The sequence below is a fragment of the Serinus canaria genome, chromosome 6 (assembly GCF_022539315.1).
Source record: "Serinus canaria isolate serCan28SL12 chromosome 6, serCan2020, whole genome shotgun sequence".
Classification (NCBI taxonomy): domain Eukaryota; kingdom Metazoa; phylum Chordata; class Aves; order Passeriformes; family Fringillidae; genus Serinus; species Serinus canaria.
In genome coordinates this window covers 2,824,972-2,843,633 of record NC_066320.1, presented here as the reverse complement: position 1 = coordinate 2,843,633, position 18,662 = coordinate 2,824,972, and the positions used below count along the sequence as shown (strand labels likewise).

The 18,662-nt window shown below is 60.0% G+C and overlaps 3 protein-coding genes across 4 annotated transcripts in view; 2 read left to right on the top strand and 1 right to left on the bottom strand.

Moving 5' to 3' along the window:
• Positions 1-7,094, top strand: part of ASCC1 (activating signal cointegrator 1 complex subunit 1) — a 35,496-nt gene extending 28,402 nt beyond the window's left edge. For both annotated transcript variants that reach the window (XM_009098845.4, XM_018923907.3), the window contains exon 10: positions 6,339-7,094. In XM_009098845.4, the coding sequence (XP_009097093.1) occupies positions 6,339-6,455 (117 nt within the window). In that variant the 3' untranslated portion in view covers positions 6,456-7,094. The remainder of the gene's footprint in view (positions 1-6,338) is intronic.
• A 2,147-nt stretch (positions 7,095-9,241) lies between these two features.
• Positions 9,242-14,745, top strand: SPOCK2 (SPARC (osteonectin), cwcv and kazal like domains proteoglycan 2). Its single transcript, XM_050976510.1, has 10 exons — positions 9,242-9,457; positions 11,964-12,009; positions 12,266-12,380; positions 12,468-12,570; positions 12,654-12,762; positions 12,839-12,958; positions 13,045-13,263; positions 13,960-14,022; positions 14,160-14,297; positions 14,380-14,745. Exons 1-10 carry the CDS (start codon positions 9,242-9,244, stop codon positions 14,523-14,525), a joined length of 1,275 nt encoding a protein of 424 aa, XP_050832467.1. The 3' UTR covers positions 14,526-14,745.
• Positions 14,746-15,444: 699 nt separating this feature from the next.
• On the bottom strand, positions 15,445-17,460 carry TYSND1 (trypsin like peroxisomal matrix peptidase 1). The gene is made up of 4 exons (XM_009098868.4): positions 16,484-17,460; positions 16,260-16,393; positions 15,994-16,179; positions 15,445-15,899 (listed from the first exon to the last, which is right to left on the bottom strand). The coding sequence occupies exons 1-4, from the start codon at positions 17,458-17,460 to the stop codon at positions 15,688-15,690; spliced, it is 1,509 nt and encodes a 502-aa protein (XP_009097116.3). The 3' UTR covers positions 15,445-15,687.
• Positions 17,461-18,662: the final 1,202 nt, after the last annotated feature.

The window sequence follows — 18,662 nt, the reverse complement described above, 5'->3', positions numbered from 1 at the left end:
GAGGTCCTGGCAGGTCTGTGTGGGAGGCTGCAGGACTGAGGTGCATTAAACAACTAGGTGGGATCCCAAAAGCATGATTGGAGGCTGTGGTTTGTGCAGCAAAGGAGGTTAATCAGAGGAACTCAGATGGACAGAGTTTGCTGGAGTTCATTGGACTCTCTCAGAGTCCATCAGTGTTTCTGAGTGTTACATTCACATTTCAGGATTTAATTTTTTAAGATTTTTAATCTTTCCATGTTTTTGCTATTTCCTCCATCAGTCCTTTTTGCCTGGTGCTGGTATCAGTAATCCAGGAATTTGCTGAGGAGTCAGTGCCTTCCTGCTGTGTCTGGCATGGGATCTGCCCTTGTGCTTTCACCAGATGATTTGGAAGGGTGATTGTTCTCTGCTCTTCTCCAGTGTTTTCCATCTCAAGCTGTGGACGTGTTCTACAAAATTTAATTCAAATATATCATCCCTTACCAGGTGGAAAGATTTCCAGGGGGGAGTACAGGAAGTCTGCAGACAGACAGGTTTTGTCGCTCTGTCTTGAGGCACTTCTTCAGAAACGCTGCTTAATTTTTCTCCATGCTTGTCAGTGGGTGCCTGGCATGTTGTTTGTTCCTCCCCTTCTCCAGAGGGGATAGCAGCACTGTAAGATGCTGATTTCCAGCAGAAAGCTCCTGGCTTTCCAAGCCTGTGCCCTCATTCACCGCTGCTGCCGATGGGGACACGCTGGGGCTGTGCTGGTGAGTGTTGTCACTCTGTGCAGAGCAGCTGAAGCTGTAAAGGCTCCAGCTCCTCCAAAGCCTCTGTTTAATCTCCTGTTGGAGCTGTCCCAGCGCTGGGTTGTCTGTCAGCATGATCCTCCTGCACGTGCTCTACCATGGAGGCACAGCCCAGTGGTGCTCAGGCTGTTCACACCCTCCCTGGGTGGGATCCTGGGGTGGAGAAATGTTTTCCACCCAGGAGAATCAGCGTGGACCACGCAGCAGGAATGACGGCGAGCTCATCCACAGCTGTGGGCTCCTGGAGCTACGAGCCTCCTCCTCCCAGCCTCTCTGAAGTTGCAAATTTCTGTGTTTATTCCAGATATGGGAAAACAGGACCCTCCCTCCCTCAGCTGCCTGCCGAGGGCAGTGGGGTTTGTGAGGTGGATTGTCACGGGCTAATGACATTACAGGGTGCAGCGCTGAGTCACTGGGGACAGTTTTGTGCTGTTGATCTGTAATAGCCCAGCCCTAAGGCACTGCTTTCTGGGGCTGGAGTTCACAGCAGAACTCCCTGGGAGTCCAGGGAGAGATGTGTGTGTGTGTGTGTGTGTGTTTGTGTGTGCACATCCCTTTTATCCCGTGTTATCACTGCTTGTTAGTGGGAATTTTTAATTGCAAGGCATTGCAGTGAGTTGTTGCTCCCTCGGCATTTCCAAGGCTCTCAGCAGAGCTGCTTGGACTTCTTATTAATTCAGGATGGGTCTTTTTTTTTTGGCTGACTACTGTAAACGATGTAAGGCTTTAAAAACTGATCAATAATCCTGATGGTAGTGGCAAAATCCGGGCCAAGGCAGCGTGAATGCGAGCCACAGATTACGTGAAGGAAGTTTTAAACACCTCTAACTCCCTTCCCTTACGTGGACTTACTTTGTCCTCCCACTTCCCCGTGCTCCTCCAGCCGAATCCATTAATATTTCTCATGCTAGTTGAGCCCTTGACAGGTGATTTAAAAGCCCCAGTTTGCGTTGGCACCTCCACTCTTCATAACCAGAGCCGAAACACATCGCTGCTGTCCTTGTGTGGATTAGCTGTGATTTATTGCTGTTGTTGCCAGGCTGGTGGAGCACAGAGGTGCTGTCTCATTCCAGGAGGGTTGTCTGTGGGAAGAGAGCCCCCCGAGGAGGACAGCTTGACAAACACCCGCGCTCGGGAACACGACAGCGTTTAGGCGCCTGTTTTAACTTCTTCATTGAGGAGGCATCCTCCTCCTTGCCTCAGCAAAACTTACTTCACAGGCTTGGAAAGGGGAAGAAAATGTGGCAAAGAGGCATCCTGGGTTTGATCTGTTGCTCTGCCTTTGATAAGGAGTTGTTGTGGTTTAGGGGTTGAAGTTTGTACAAGCAGTTTTGGCTCAGGTTTGCAAGGAGTGAGCGGTTTGATTCTCTCTCTCCCAAAACAAAAAAAGGCTCTTGTCTTCCTTCAGAAAATGGTTGTCTCATCCCAAGGGAGGTCTGCTGGGTAATTTGTGGGTAATCGAGGGGAACAGACCTCAGAGGAAGAAGGGTTTCCAGCATCTGAACAGAATTGTCTTAAGGGAGAAAATGTGGTGTCAGAAATGACAGTGGTGCTGCTGGCTTTTCCTGGCTGGAGATAAACGAATCTGGGGGGAGAAGTGGAGGAAAACTTGCTTTGTGGGAGCTACCACAGGGCTGCCTGCCTTTCCTCATGACCTGAGTGGTGTGTCCTTGGACCCAGTCCCCAGGACAGGAGAGGGAGAGAGAGGAGCACTTGGGCCTACGGCAGTTTGCAGGCTGACCTGTGAAATATGGGTTATCCATCATCCAGTTCTCTCCTTCTCTTGGGAGCTCATGGCTTTTGGGGAGGGCAGTGTGGCTGTAGTCTGTGCCATCCCCCACAGATCCTGGGATGCTGCTGCTGCCACTCTCCAGGCACCTGCTCTGTCCCCATGGGAGATGCAGGCATCCTCGCTGAGCATTGCCCAAACCTTTGGCTGTGGCTTAAAAGGCAGGGCGCATCCCTGGAGCGTTTGCTTGGAGGTGCTGGGTCTGGGGTTAAAAGTTAACAGTGCTCTTTCCTTATTCCATTCTAATTCAATTTGGGAAGGCAGCAGGGAAATGGAGGGCACTTAGTCCTCTAAGTGCTATTCCCTTGATGGGAGTTAGTAGCTTGCACTGCATGCATGGTGTTGATTCTGTAAGCTGACCTTTACCTCCATCAGGTTCATTCTCATTTATAATACTTTAAAAAAAAAATCCCAGCCTCCATCCTCTTATTTATTCCTTGGGCATCGAGGCCATAAATCCTTTGGCATGTTTGGATTTATAGAATTACTGTGCTTTTGCTGAGCCTCGCGTCCCACTCCAATCAAATGACACGGCTCTGCGGGTGATTGCGTTTCTCCTCCCCTGCCTCCCTCCTGGCTGCTCCTCATCCACATCTCCTCGTGTTTCCTGCAGCCTTTTCAGGGAAAGGTGGGCCCTTGGCAGCCATAGGCAAGGATGGGAAGGGGAGTCAACCAGTCTTGGGGTTATCAGCTTCTGAAAGGCAACGACCTCCAGGTACCTTCTTTCCTGGTGCAGAATAAGAAATGCTGAGATGCTTTCCCAGGAGGCATTTCATCAGCTGTGCTCCAGGGCTCCTCTGAAACCAGAGCGTTTCCGTGGTGGCTGGGGAGAGGGGGGAGTTATAAATATCTTTCTTGGCTCTGCTTGGCTTCTCCTCAAGATAAATAGAAGTGAAAGTCAAAAGCAGAGGCTTGGCTCTCTGCAATCTCTTCCCGAGTCCCCAGGGATCGGAGCGCAGGATACTTTTATGATGGGAAGCCACTTCCTGGTGTTCCAGAGGTGTTGGAGGATTCCTGGTGTTCCAGAGGTGTTGAGGATGATGTTTGAGGGGCCTCTCTCCACGCTGCCTGAGGCAGGTCTCAGATGTGCAGTGATCTCCGTGCCTGGAGTCCGGTGGTTTCTGTCATGGGAAGCCTCAGGGATGACAGGAGCATTAGTGAGAAGCCAGCCTGAAACAAGAGCAGAAAAAACTGTCTGTGGTTGTCCTCTAAATCTTGCAGCATGTTTACTCTCAGAAAGTACAGCCACATTACCAAAAATCAATAGTTCTAGCAGCGTTCCTCCCTGGGAAACACACAGCTGCTCGAACACACGGGAGGTGGTGAATCTTAAAAAAGCCAAGGGAATACAAAGTGCTTTGGTACAATGGCTTTGCTGCACTTTTAGCAGTGTACAAATGGAGGGGCCTTGACCTGGGCAGTGTCTTCTGGGGCTTCCCAATCATCCTTCTGCTGTGACATGCCTGAGGCTGTGTGAAGCAAGAGGGGCTCAGGAAGGGTTTATCTCATTAACTAATTTTTGCTTTGAAGTACCTGTGTTTAGTAAGAAAAACAGGTTGTGGTGTGCAGCAATAGCATAAACAAAACTCTTCCTTTGGTTATTTTGTGGAAAGGCTTGACTTCTAGTGCTGCTGATGGGTCTAGCACATCCCAGCATTTGTTTTCTTGAGGAATCCTGGAATGGTTTGTATTGGAAGGGACCTTAAAGTCCACCTCATTCCATCCCTCTTGCCATGGGCAGGGACATCTTAGATCAGAGTGCTCCAATCCCATCTAACATGGCCTTGCACTTCCAGGGACAGGACAGCCACAACTTCTCTGGGCACCCTGTGCCAGGGCCTGCTCCCCTCACAGGGAGGAATTTCTTCCCAGTATCTGAATCATGCTCCAGCAGTGGGAAGCCATTCCTCTTTGTTCCATGACTCCATGCCCTTGTCCAAAGTCCCTGTCCAGCTCCCTTGGAGCCCCTTTAGGCACTGGAGGGGGCCCTCTTCAAACCCTAGCACTCCTTGCTTTCCAGCACACTTGCCACTCCCTCTGTTAGGAATCAAGAGAGAGGTGATCCTGTTTTTCCTGGGTGGAGAGTGCTCTGTGATGGGAAGGAGTGACAGTGTGAGCAGCCACTGTGACAGGGACAGGTGTGAAGGTTTGGGGTGAGTGGGCACAGTGGCAGAGCAGTACAGGCAGCCCCGAGAGCAGGAAACCATCCTTCCTTCTGAGGTCAGCCAAAACAAAAAGAAAGGTGACCACCCCCTTTTTACTGCCATCTCTTATTAATGAGACATTTTATCCTAAGTCCTCCAACATGAAAGACGCAGGCTTTTGGAAACATAATTAATCTTTCTTGTATAAATCTTTAATTGTATGAAATGGAGTTTGTGTGGCTGTCGTCATTTCTCTTCCTCTCTTTTCCTCCTCTCCCAGTTTGAGACACTTCCTTAGCTTCTTTTCTGCAGGCTGCTCTTCTTTAGGGCACTGACTCCGTGGAGCCACTACTCACAGTGTCCCTTGAGGCCCTGGCTGCTGCCCTGGGGTCTCTTGCTCTGCCCCAAGATGGGCAGGGAATCACTTTCCCTATGGCTCTTTTCCTTTGTGGAGTGACAGCAAACCCAGGAATTGTCCTGAAAGAAAACTAGCTGGTCTCCTCTGGAAAAAAGGGTATAGAATGCTCTTGGGACAAACAACAAAAGAGCAGTTGTGCCCAAATCAGTGCCAGGCAGAGCCAAATGCCTCTTTGGAGGAGGTGAAGTGCAGCCTTTCAGATGCTAAGTAGTTATTTGGGATTTCAGTCAGTCCCTCTATGGAGGAATTGATGCACCGTTGGCTCCAGGAGGATTAATGTGTTGGCTTTCCTTCTTGCCTTCTGTAAAGGGCAGGAAGGGCTGTGGGACTGCCTCAAGCCCACGCCTGCAGGGACAGATAGAAAATTGAATAGGAGACAGATGGAATGGACATTCTGGAGATCTCCAAGGTGGGGAGAAGTCACTGCTCAGGTTCTCAGTGACTCACAGCTCTCCTGTTAAACAGAGCTTCCAAATTAGCATCTCCACTGAGAAGCTTTTCCTGAGGCACAGCTGATGTTCCCAGGTAGAGCAATTTCCTGCTGGTTAATGGAACGGGAGGAGCACTTTGCGCTTGGATGCGACGCTTTTCCAGCAGTAACTTCTTGTAAGGAATTCTGATGTCTTTTTTTTTTTTTTTTTTTTTTTTTTTTGTCTGCTTGGTGGGTTGGATTAATGGGCAGGGACACACCCCCCGGGCTCCGGAGCTGGCTTGCTTTCCTTAATTTGCACTCAAGTCTTTGCGGAACAAAGACGGATTTGTTGAACAAAGCGGGGTCAGTGCTGGGATGAGGAGCCCTGTGCCTCCAGCCTGCTACTTTGAATTAGGGCTGAGCTGTAGCTGTTAAGTCCTGCATCCTGTGGCCTGGATTGGTCTGCAAACCTCCTGGCCTCAAACCTTGCTGCTGCAGAGCCTGCGACCTCGAGGGCCACCCGGGGGTGGTGCCTGGTGCCTCCTGAGCAGTGGTGCCTCCCCACGCTCCCTCAGTGACACAGACAGCAAAACAGTGGAGGTTTGAGCAGCTGCTGCTGTAGATAAAAAGAGTTCAAGTGCAGTCTTTAGTGGGAAAAATAACCTAAAGAACACTTTGATTTAAAGGCAAAACCAGGCTGTGAGGAGAGGCTTTTGACAGGGCCAGCTCCTGCGAGAGAGCTGTGGGCCATCTGCAGGCTCCATCCCTCTGATGCCCTTCAAGTGTTTTTTTTTCTTCTTCCTTTCAGCTCTTTGAGAACTTCCACTTCGGGGAGGTGCAGCTGGACTCGGTGCGTCTCTCCCAGAGGTTCTCCTCGGACGCCTCTGGCTACTACGCCACATCTGGGCAGCTGTGCTTCTCTTGAGGCAGCCATGGCAGGTCTGCTCTGTGCATGATCCCTCAGTGAAAGGTTTTATAGGACATGAATCTTCAGTGGGAACCTGGGAACTCCAAGCTGGGATGCCTCGTGACTCCTCCAAAGCATGGGAACCGTGGCATTTCCCTGCAGCTTTTCCCACTGCCCTTTTCTTCAGGGTTGCCTTCCTCCTTCTTTTCCCAAAACATCACAAAGTTGCCTCTTTGATGTCTGTGGATTGCTGGTTTTCCAAGAATACGACTAGAACTGGGGCTTTTGGGGCATCACCGGTGTTGAAATGTGGGGTTTTTTTTCAGAAGAGAGAAGTTTTTTCTTAAAATAAGTATTTAAAATCCAGGAGAGCTTCGCCGGAGCACGATTTAACGATATTGAGGTCAGGCATTGCTTGGATCTCCAGCAGCGTGCCTGTGTGATGTAGATCTCCAAATAAATTAATTCCCTTCAAAAGCAAAGTGTTTATCTCCTGTTGCATTGATAGTTTCTGTAATTAAACTTCCAGCACAGCACATAGCTATGATAATAAAGCACTGACGGTTAGAGCTCTTTCCAGTGACCGTTTCGGAGCGTGTCAAAAAACATATGCCTTGTAGGTGGTTTCTCCATTAAAAGCAGCACCAAGCTCTTTGATTCCATTGTGAATCCTTCAGAGATCTCAAGACAACGTTGTTTTTTTCCTGTAAATCTCCACATTTGGTAAAAATAGCGACGCAGGATTTCGACTTGCCCTAGGATGAACGCTTTGGAAAATGGAAGGTGCTGGTGCTTGGGTGTTTTGTAACAAAACAGGTGCTGCTGCCCATTCCTAGTTGATTCCATGGATATGGAATCATGCTGTGGTAGAGATGGAGAGTGTCTCAGCCAGGGACAGAGGTGCTCCAGCAGAACCCACATGTCCTAGTGATCATTTCTAAGGAGCCTTCACCCCCTTTCCTCCCTCCAGAGTGAGCTGGCTGTTTGGTCATGCCCAAACAGCAATAGGAATCATTCAGGAATTGGGTTTGCTTTTCTTTTTCCCTCCAAATGTGTTGCAGTTTATGTTTCCCAGACCAAATTGTCTGTCTGCTTTCAAGCCTGCCTGTCAGGCAATCAAATCATCTGTGCTTTTGCTGGGTGCCCTTGCTTGTACCCAGCCAGAGCCGCTGGGCTGTTTGTGTCCCTTTCCTCGGCGTCAGAACGCCTCTGTGCTCTCCAAAAGCCGCCTTCCAAACGGTTCCCTCGGGGAGCAGAGCACAGCACGCACTCACAGGGAGGTGCTGAGAGCACTTAACACCAGTTGCTGTCATCTTTCCGCCAGCCTGAAGAGGTACTTGGCAAATCTCTTTGGAACAGACCCGGGAGCTGCTCACGCAGCCACCAGGAAAGGGGAGATGCACCTTGGGAAGCTTCTTCCTGATGAGCTTTTAACGACTCTCACCGAGAAGTTGAGGCAAACACAGGTTTTTGACAATTGGAGCATACTCCTCCTCTTCCCACTTGTGTAAACATGTTTTAGTGACAATTCTTTGGGAAGTTGGTTGAATTTCGCTGGTAAGCAGCTTATCCTGCTGCTCTAGCCTGGCACAGCAAAATTCATTTCACACCTCCTTCCCCAGGCAGAATTAAGGATTCTGATCTTTTGCCTGACATCACTGGCATTTGCTGGCAGTTTTCCTTCCCATCCTGAGCATCCTGGCAGGGAGAAAAGAAGCTGGATGTGTGCTGTGGCATCCCCAGCTGAAGCTGTCAAGGAGCTGCAGCTGGGGTGAGTTGTCACTTGTTGCTTACCCTGATTTCCCCCTGCTGAGAAGAGGGGAAAATCCAAAAGCAAAACCTTGGGATAGGGGGAAATCTTCCCTGGGGCCCTAAAATGCTGTGGTGGGATGGCCAAGGAATGGGGATTACAGTGTGGGCAGGGAGAAGGGTTGGAGGATGGGATATGGCAGGGATGGGGGCCGTGGGATAGGGGTGCAGGAGGGACTGGGAATGCAGAATAGGGATGTGGAAGGAATGGGGGATGTGTGATGGATACATGGTAAGAATGAGGGATGTGGGATGACTGGTGCTAGATGGGAATGTGGCAGGGGATGGAGGATGTGAGATGGGGACCTGGCAGGGAGCAGGGCTGCTGGATGAAGGGTGTAGGATGGGGGATGCAGGACAGAGATGTGGCAGGGCTGCAGGATGAGAACATGGCAGGGACCAAGGGATGCAGAACATTAGATGTGGGATGGAGACTGGGTATGGACCAAGGCTGCAGGATGGGGGATATAGAATGGAGATGTGATGGGGATGAGGGATGCAGGATGGGGACCCGGTATGGACCAGGGATGAGGGGCGCAGGATGGGGGAATGGCAGTTGGTACAGGATGGGGAATGTGGAATGGAGACGGGATAAGGACTAGGAATGCGGGATAGAGGATGCGGGAAGAGAGTGTGTCGGGGGATGGAGGATGGGGACACGGTGGGGACCAGTAGTGCGGGACGAGAACTTCAGGATGGGGGTGTGGCAGAAGATGCGGGGCGCACGATGAGGGACGCGGGACGGGGACAGGTCAAGGACGAGAGTGCAGGATGGGGACAGAAAGGGAGCCGGTGCTGCGGCCGTGCCGAGCCGTGCCGGCGGCTCCCCCGCCCCGGTGTCGGCGCGCAGGTGCGGCGGGCGCGGCGGAGGCCCCGCCCCGGCCCTCCCGCCGGTGCCGCCCGGTGCCGCCCCGCGGCCGCACTCGCCGGCGGCGCCTCCCCGTGCGCACCGCACCGCTCCGCACCGCGCCCGCTCCCCCCGGCGCTGCGGCAGCATGCGGGGCTGCGGCGGGCGCCGCGCCCTGCTGGCCCTGCTGGCCCTGCTCCTGCCCGCCGCCGCCGCCGGCCCCGGGCCCGCCGCCGGCCCCGCCACCGGCCCCGGGCCCGCCGCGGCAGCGGAGAGCCCCGGCAATTTCATGGAGGACGAGCAGTGGCTCTCGTCCATCTCCCAGTACGGCGGCAGGATCAAGCACTGGAACCGCTTCCGAGACGTGAGTCCGCGCCGGCAGCGGGGCGGGAGGGACGGGACGCGCTGCCGGGCACCGGGAGCCCCCTCCCCGCACTCCCCGCCCGCCGCTGCGGCTGCCGCAGCGCGACCCTCCCCGGCCTCGGCCCCATGGCGGGCGCCCGGGGATGCTCGGCGGTGCCCGCATCCCGCCGCGGCCGTGGGCGGCTCTCGGCCCCGGTACCCGGGGGATGCTCCGCGGCCCCGGTACTCGGGGGATGCTCACCGGCTCCGGCAGCGCCGCCGCCTCCCTGCCCGACGCCAAAGCTGCGTGGCTTATGCCAGTGCCACCGCGGCCAGGGCTTGATGCCAAAGCGACCTTCTCCGGTGAGCGGGGGTGCTGTCCCCTGCACCCTCTCCCCGTGCCCCACATGGGGGTGCAGGCAGGACCCGCCCGCCCGTGGCGGGGGCTGCGCCGTGGCCTGAAACCCTCGGTGACAGCGCAGCCCGTGTCAGGGCACGAACATCCCCCGGGATTGCGTTCCCCAGAGGCCCCGGGGTGTCTCCGGAGCCTCGCGCGATGCCGCAGCCGGGGCCGGCGCTGCCTCCGCGGGGTGGTGACCCCTGGGGATGTGGGGGACGCGCGGCAGGGAGGATGAGGTTGCAGGCACTGCTGGAGGAGCGCTGGCACACCGGGCTCGGGATTCTGTCACCCCTCGCTGTTACACAGCCCTTGCCAACAGCCTCGACGGCATTTAGCTGCAGCCCTTAATATTATGGAGCAGTCGGGGTTTTTCCTGGGCTCGTTTTACACCTCCTGCTCGTGTCCTCCGGCGTGGGGGACACGGTGCTGCAGCCCCATCCTGGGGAGACCCAGGGCACCTGCAGCAGCCGGGCAGGGAGGGGGCACACCCCGAGCCGCCCCCCCCCCACCCCGAGCCAGCCCCTGTGGTCTTTGTTCAGATGCACACTCGGGTTCACCTTGGCAGCGAGGAGGGGATGGATGGATGGATGGATGGATGGATGGATGGATGGATGGATGGATGGATGGATGGATGGATGGATGGATGGATGGATGGATGGATGGATGGATGGATGGATGGATGGATGGATGGATGGAAGCAAGGGAGATGTGCCCACCACAGGGCACAGCAGGGGGCATCACCCCCGAAATAAACCAGTTGGTGGGCAGAGCACGGGTGAGGGTGCAAAGGTGTAAATTCCTCCCCTGGAGACCCCTGCCCGCAGCACCCCCGCTGGCCAACGCCAGCACTGGGCACCCGGCACCTCGGATGGCTGCGGGTGCTTGAGGGGAGCACTTGTGGACGTGCCCCATGGCACTGAGCATCCCCGGGGGGGCTCGGGGCCGAGGGGGGGATGCCCATCCCCAGCACACGTGGGGCCCACCCTGCCGTGGCACGGCTGCTGCGCTGGGGGGGCTGCAGCCCTCCTGACGGTTCGCTTGGATTAATAAGCAAATCCATGGATTTGTGGGGTTTTCCACTGAGCAGCGCCGGTGGGGGGATGCACGGGGAGGAGGCCGGCGGCCGCGGCGAGACCCGCGCCGCAGGGAGCTGCCGGGCGCCGCAGTGTTACCAATCACGGCACGGGAACGCGGCTATCGATTGCGGTGCAAACACCACCGTGCTGGAGCGAGACATCCCCTCCAGAGCCGCCTCCCGTGCCGCTGCCTCCTGCTGCCATCCCAAACCCTGCCCACCCTCCCCAGGGCGGCGGGGATGCTCCTGCCTTATTGCAAAGCTCAGCCCGGAGCATCCCGTGGGGAGGGCGATGCTGCCTGCTGGGAGGGTTTGAGTCCCCGCTACTCCCCCACACCCCCGGGATGCTTTTGGGGTCCTGTGGGAGCAGTTCTGCCTCCCCAGGCAGCGACTCCATCTTGGCCCACTCCTTCTGGGCTCACGACTGAAGAGCCAGGGTGGCAGCACCGTGGGGGTCCCCCGAGGTCCTCACTGCGCTCCCAAGGGCTTCCTCCACCCGGTGCCATTTCCATGCTCATTCCCTGGCTTTCCCAGCTGGCTGATGGGGGAAGGCTTTATCCTGTGTAAAGGCTCTCCAGGATTACAGGTCTAGAGCCAGAGATGGGGAGCACGTTGGTGGTCGGTGCCAGTGACAACCAGGGCTGGTGGCGAGAGCTTTGGGCACCGGAAGGTCGGGGTGCCCCGCTGGCACAGGGTGCCTGTCACAGGGTGGGGCCGGGAGTAGGGCTTTGGGTGCCCCAGAGCTGACGGTGGGCACTCTCTCTCTCTCTCTCTCTCTCTTTGTTTCTTTTGTCGGTGCCGGCTGGGCCGTCTCGCTGCCGTGCCGCCAGGAGGTGGAGGTGAGCCTCGAGGGGCTACCGAGGGGGTGACCCCCGCTCGTGAGGGGACGCTGCTCGCCGTCCCTGCTCCGTGCCCTCCCGCTGCGGGGGTGCCCAGGGGTGTGTGCGGCGGGACCCTCTCCAGGCCGGTGGCCCCGAGCCTGGGGGTGGCACACCTGGCCCGGTGTCACCTTTCCCGCCACCTGCACTCATGCAGGCTCTCCCCAATTTGCAGGATGACTACATCAAGAGCTGGGAGGACAACCAGCCCGGGGATGAAGGTACCGCTGGGATGGAGCTGGGATGGGTTTAGGATGGAGCACAGGGGGGGTCACGCTCTCTGCTTGCACCCCTCGGGCTTTTCCCTTCCGGCTCGGAGCGGTGCTGGGCTCGGTGCGAGCCGGGAAGCAGCAGCTGGTGCCGGGGCGCCCGCCCAGCTGCAGCCTGAATGGCGCTTTGTGCCGGGCCGGCTGGCGGCCAGCGCTACCGGGCTCCCTGGGGCGTCCCCGCCTGCCCCAGCGCCTCTCTGCCCCCCAGCCCTGGACACCACCAAGGACCCCTGCCAGAAGGTGAAGTGCAGCAGGCACAAGGTGTGCGTGGCGCAGGGCTACCAGCGCGCCATGTGCATCAGCCGCAAGAAGCTGGAGCACAGGTAGGAGCGGGGCCGGGGCCGGGGCCGGGGCCGGGCGGGAGGAAGGAGGCCCTCGGCGGGTGCTCAGCACCCTCTCGCCCCGTGCAGGATCAAGCCGCTGGGCCCCAAGGCGCACGGCGGCTGCAAGCCCTGCCACGCCGCCCCGGTGGCTGCCGTCTGCGGCTCCGACGGCCACACCTACAGCTCGGCGGTAAGGACGGCGGCACCGCCGCGGGGACGGGGCCCCGGGTCCCCCCCGTGTCCCCCCGCCGACGTCCCGCTGCCGCCCCGCAGTGCAAGCTGGAGCAGCAGGCGTGCCTGGCCAGCAAGCAGCTGACGGTGCGGTGCGAGGGGCAGTGCCCCTGCCCGACCCCGCACAGCCCTGCCGGAGACAGCAAACAAGGTGAGTGGGGTGCAGGGCGCCGGGGGACCGGCCCCGAGCTCCGCCCGGCCTGACGCTGCCCCGCTGGACCCCCCAGAACTGTGCACCGGGCAGGACCTGGCCGACCTGGGTGACCGGCTGCGCGACTGGTTCCAGCTGCTGCGGGAGAACGCCAAGCAGAACGGCTCCGGAGGGCTCCCCGCCAGCCCCACCTCCGGTACCTGTCCCTGCCACACGGGGAGGGGACGTGGGCTGCTGTCCCCGGGGGGGCCGGGCAGCCACGGGCTTCATCCTGCCCTGCAGCGCTGGAGAGGAGCGTGGCAGCCACCTGCAAGGAGGCGGTGGGGTGGATGTTCGCCCGGCTGGACACCAGCGGGGACCTCTTCCTGGAGGCGTCCGAGCTGGCCGCCATCAACCTGGACAAGTACGAGGTGTGCATCCGCGCCTTCTTCAACTCCTGCGATACCTCCAAGGACGGCCGCGTCTCCGCCCCCGAGTGGTGCTTCTGCTTCTGGAGGGAAAGTGCGTCAGGACAGGGGAGATGGCGCTGAGGGGCCGGGGGATGGACACCACGGGGTCAGGAGGGTGCACCCCGTGGGGCTGGGGGATCTGTGTCCTGAGGGATGCATGCCATGGACTGACTGGGGAATCCGTGCTGTGGGATTGGGGTTGTACCTCGTGGGGCTGTGGGGGATCCATCCCATGCTGTGGGACTGGGGGATAGGATGTACATCACGGGGGGATGTATGTCATGGGGTAATGGGCAATCCTTGGGTTTGGGGTGGCTCTGGGATGTTTGCCTTAGGGGGAGAGGTACACCACAGGGTTTGGGGGGGCTGGAAACCATGCGGGGCTGCATGCTATGGGTCATGGGGAAGCACGTCTTGGGTGAAGGGGGATGTGCATCATGGGGCATGTACTCCATGGGCTGGGGGGACACACACTGTGGAGCTGGCGGATACACTCCATGGGCTGGGGGGACACACACTGTGGAGCTGGCGGATGCACTCAATGGGGCCAGGGTGGGTGCACATCATGGGGAGTTCATGCTCTGGGGTCTGAGGGATTGCACTCAGTGGGGGAATGTGGAGTTTTGGGGGATGCACACCACAGGGACGAATGCTGTGGGTTTGGGGGCGCACACCGTGTGGGGTGAGGGGTTGCCCGCCCTGGGGGGCTGCATGCCCGCCCTAAGAGCCGCATGTGGCCTTGCTGCAGAGCCGCCCTGTCTCAGGGAGCTGGAGAAGATCCAGATCCAAGAAGCGACCAAAAAAAAGCTGGGTGAGTGGGGCAGCCCAGGGCCCTTTCCCTCCAGCAGGGCCCGCTCAGCCAGGCCGGGATGAGGATGGGGACCTGCCTGGGGGGCTCTGGCACTGCACGTGTTTGGGGGGGGGTGGGGGGCCGTGGCTTCCCTGCAGGCACCTTCATTCCCAGCTGCGATGAGGACGGCTACTACCGGCGGGCACAGTGCGAGCCGGGCGGCGGCGAGTGCTGGTGCGTGGACCAGCACGGGGCCGAGCTGACGGGCACCCGCGGGCACGGCAGCCCCGACTGCGGTGAGAGCTGCGGGGAAGCCCCGCCTGGGGACAGGGCTGCAGCCCGGGACCGCCCCTGAACCTCTGCCCCTCGCCCCTCCAGATGAAGCAACGGGGTTTTCGGGTGATTTCGGGAGCAGCGTGGGTTGGGAGGACGAGGAGGAGAAGGAGCCGGAGGAGGCGGGAGAGGAAGGCGAGGAAGAGGAGGGCGAAGCAGGCGAGGGCGACGACGGCGGCTACATCTGGTAGAGGAGCAGGCGAGCCCGGTGGGCGGCACGGCCGGGAGGCAGCCCCCCAGCTGGGGGTCCCCGTGACCCCCCCCGCTGCCGGTGTGGCATGGGGTGGGTGCTCCCCCCTCTGGTCCCGTGTGGGACGGGGCATCGGGGTGCTCGCCCGGGGAGGGGGCGAGCGGGGCGGGGGGGGCCGCTCTTATGCGAATTTGAGCTTTTTTTTTTTTTTTTTTTTTTTTTTTGGGTAGAGCCTTGTAGGCCTAGTGTGCTGCTGCGTGGTCTTCAACCGGGCAAATGGCGCTAATAAAAGTGGGAAAAAAAAAGGAAAAAACAAAAAAAAAACCCAACAAACTCCCTTCTAGATAAGCTGCCCCCCCTTCCTCCCTGCATCCCTCCTCATGTTGTGCTTGTGTGGCTGCCCCGGCCCCCGGCGTTGTGTAGCGGCTGTGAAATAAACACCCCGTGCTGTGTCAAACACTGGCCCGCCCGTTCCTCCCCCTGGCACCCCCCAGCCCTGCAGGGCTGTCCTGGGGAGGGGGTGCTGTGGTGCTGTGCCCTCCAGTGAGCGGGCACTGCGGGGCTGGGGAGCAGGATGGGGTGGGAGCGCCCCCCTATCAGTGCCCCCGGTTTGGTTCCTGCACTCTGCTGCCATGAAGCTGGAACTGGCCTCCCTCCCCGGGGACATGGCCCCTCCTCAGCTCCTGACCCCCTCCATGACCCCAAACCTTCCCTTTCCACGGTGTCCAGAGCCATGGAAGAACTTGGAACTGCCCTCCCTCCCCATGCTTTACCCCAACCCTACAGAAGACCCCAACCCGATCCTACCTCTGACCCAGAATATCCCTTTCAGGACCAACCTGCCCCCCAGAACCCAACCCAACCCTAGTGATGGCCTCCACCACCGCCCAGCAGCCATTCAGCACACGGGACACCAGGGCCTCAACTCACAGCATTTATGGCCCCAGGGAGAAATTAAATAATACAGACCCCAAACCTCCCAAGTTTGGAGCTGTCAGCAGCTGTCAAAGGCACTGGGCCATGTCCCTGCCCCAAGGTGCCCATGCCCCACCGGCTCTGCGGGGCCCCGCACCACCGGGGCTGAAGAGGGCATGTGGCAGCCCCACCCCCGGCACCTCGGTCCCTGCACCTCGGTCCCTGCCACAAGTCCCCCAGGAGGGGGCTCAGAGCTTGCTGGAGGGTCCTGGCTGCTTCTGGAGCTGCCAAGTCGCCCTCACCCCCTCAGCCGCCCGGTTGAGCCCGGCGAAGGCGGCGGGGTCGCCGGTGCGGCGGTAGCGCGCCACCAGGGGCTGCAGGACGCTGATGGGGATGCAGAAGTTGAGGTGGGGGTAGGTGGCCCCCGCACCGGTGTCCCGCGTGTTGCTGGCGACGATGCCTGGCGGGGAGGGAGTGACACCCACGTCACTGGGTCCGGCCGGGGGACGCCCATGGGACCCCCCCAGGTAGCCACGGGGACACCCCTGGCTCACCCATGAGGCAGCCGCTGCGGGAGGAGACGAGGGGGCCGCCGCTGGAGCCGCCGTGGACGGCGCAGGTGGTTTGCAGCATGACGGGGCGGCCGGCCACCGCCACCACGGCCGAGAGGATCCCTGCTGTCACCGAGGGGCCGCACGCCCGCCCCAGCGCCCCGAAGCCCACCACGCTCACCTCTTCTCCTGGCACGGGAGAGGCAGCAGGTGGGTGCAAGGGGCCGAGGCAGCCCCCAGCCAACAGCCCGTGTCCCCCCGGTGCGTACCTGGGAGGAAGGTGCTGGCCAGGCACGGCGGGACAAAGCCTGGCACGCTCTCCTCCAGCTCCACCACGGCCACGTCGAAAGGGGACGACTCCTCGGTGGCAAACACCACACGTCCCCGGAGCGCGGCGGCATCCCTAAGGACACGGTTAATGAGATGTCACGGCGGGGGACACTCAGGGTCGGGGGGTTAAGGCTGGGGTGGGGGGGGGCACAGTAGCACTCACTGGCCAGGGCCGGCTGCCGGCGTCACATGGAGCGGGGCTCTGGCCTCCACGACGTGCCGGCAGGTGAGGAGCATCCTCGGTGCCAGCAGCACCCCGGAGCCCCAGGTGGCCCCGCACTCCACCAGCGCCGTCCAGCCCAGCGGGTCCCGCCCGCTACTCGCTGGCACGGCGGCCACCCACGCCGGCACGGGCGGCACCGCGATGCCGGCTTCGCCCAGGACAGCGGCGCTGCTGCGCAGGATGGCGGCGAGGGAGCAGAGCAGCGTGAGCCCGACCCACTCGGCGCCCTTCCAGCAGAGGGAGGCGGCGATCACGGCCACCACGCGCGGCCCGTCGGGCGAGGGCACGAAGGCGGCGCCGCCCTCGGTGCCGGGCAGGCACCGGGCATCGGTGAGCACTAGGGCGTTCTCCTCGCCCGCCAGGTTGCTGACCACCCCCCGGCTCAGCGTGTTGAGGAAGAGCTCGGGGCACAGGTCTCCGAAGGGGGACCCGCAGGCCAGCAGCGCCTGCCCCTTGCGCAGGCAGCCGGCGCTGGCCCGCGCCGCCCAGCCGCCTTCGGCCGCGTCCAGCCCGGGCACCCGCAGCCAGGCGAACCAGGGCAGCGCCCGAGGGTCGGTGCCCGCCGCCGCCTCCTCGGCCCCGAACCGCCAGCGCTCCGCCCGCCCGAGGCCGCGCTCCAGCGCCCGCCGGAACGGAGCGCACGGCACCAGCGCCAGCAGCCGCGCCCCGAGCTCCCGCAGCCCGCCGGCCTCGCCGCCCAGCACCACGCTGAGGCGCGGGCACGGCCGGAGCGCGGCGGGCGGCAGCGCGGCAGACCGCTCCCAGGCGGCAGGGCCAGCGCGCAGGAACGGGGCGAAGACGGCGGCGTGGCACAGCACCAGCGCGGGGCGGCGGCTCAGCACCAGCCCGCTGCCGCCGCCATCGCCACTGCCCGCGCCCCTCACCCGCACCGCGCAGCACGGCGGCGCCGCCGCCATCGCCGCCGCCATCGCACCGCCCCCGGGCCCGCCCCGCGCGCCCATTGGCTGCAGCCCCGAGCCGCGCCCTCCCCATTGGCCGGGGCGGGGCGCGCACGTGGCGGACACGCCCCCGCGGGGCCCTCACGGGGGTTCCGGGCCCAGCCCGGCCCCGCTTCCCGGGAGCCCCCCGCCAGGGCCGCCCCCGGGCCGTTTCCCGGGACATCAGGGATGCCCGCGTCGGAGCCCTCCCTCGACCCCTGCTCCCCTGGGAGAAGCGGGACCGGCGACCCGCAGCCGCCCCTCGGCCCAGCCCTGCCCTCTGCGACACCGGCACAGGCCCCCCCTTCCCCGGGACCCTTGGCCCGGACACCCCACGGCCACGCTCGCTTCCCACCTCACCCGCAGCACGAACGAGTACCGAACCTTTATTTCCAACAGAGGTACAGGGACCGGGAGAATCCCTTTGGGAGAGCTAAAATCCCCTCAAATAGCGCGAGTCAGAAGCCCCCCGACCCCGTTTCCCCCCCAGCTCCTTCCAGGCTGTCTGGGCTCGGTGTGGGTTCTTCACACCAAGAGCAAAGCCCTGCAAGCCATGAGCTCTCCCTGCTTGCCAGCCCAGAGGCAAGCTGCTCTTCCATCCTGCCTCAGTTTCACTCTCTGGCTGCACCAGGCAGGTCACAGAACCATGGAATCACTGAATGAATATTCTGATTGGAAGTGACAAGGATTGAGTCCAGCTCCTGGCCCTGCACAGGACAGCCCCAAGAATCCCACCCTGTGCCTGAGAGCCTTGTCCAAACTCTTCTGGAAGTCTGTGGCTGGTGTTCTGGTGGCCCCAAGGCCCAGCAAACACCAAGCCAGACTGAGGCTTGTTGCCCCTTCGGAGGAGAAAGACGTGTCTTTATTGAACTGAAAATGAGTGCCAGACAGCAATGAAACTTCAGACAAAAAAAAAAAAAAAAAAAAAAGTCCGTTGAGAGTATAAAAGAAACCGGTTTAGTCTACATTAATCACCTCATGATATGCAAATGTCAAACACTTCCATGCTACAACCACCAAAACAGCTCCATGGTTCTTACTGTGATGGCGTGGCCAGAGGAGCCTCAATGGAGGGTCTGGCCTGAGGGGGAACCAGGCAGCCCCTTCCCACTGCACACCACCCCCAATACCTGCACCAGGCGCTCCTCCCCAACTAGGAAAAAAAAAAAATCCCTGTAAAC

Coding starts and splice junctions, on each gene's coding strand:
- SPOCK2 (XM_050976510.1), top strand. CDS start 9,242: ATGCGGGGCTGCGGCGGGCGCCGCGCCCTGCTGGCCCTGCTGGCCCTG. Junction 13,264..13,959: donor CTTCTGCTTCTGGAGGGAAA/GTGCGTCAGGAC, acceptor GCCTTGCTGCAG/AGCCGCCCTGTCTCAGGGAG. Junction 14,023..14,159: donor AGCGACCAAAAAAAAGCTGG/GTGAGTGGGGCA, acceptor GCTTCCCTGCAG/GCACCTTCATTCCCAGCTGC.
- TYSND1 (XM_009098868.4), bottom strand. CDS start 17,460: ATGGCGGCGGCGCCGCCGTGCTGCGCGGTGCGGGTGAGGGGCGCGGGC. Junction 16,394..16,483: donor CCGGCAGCCGGCCCTGGCCA/GTGAGTGCTACT, acceptor CCGTGTCCTTAG/GGATGCCGCCGCGCTCCGGG. Junction 15,900..15,993: donor CCGCAGCGGCTGCCTCATGG/GTGAGCCAGGGG, acceptor CCTCCCCGCCAG/GCATCGTCGCCAGCAACACG.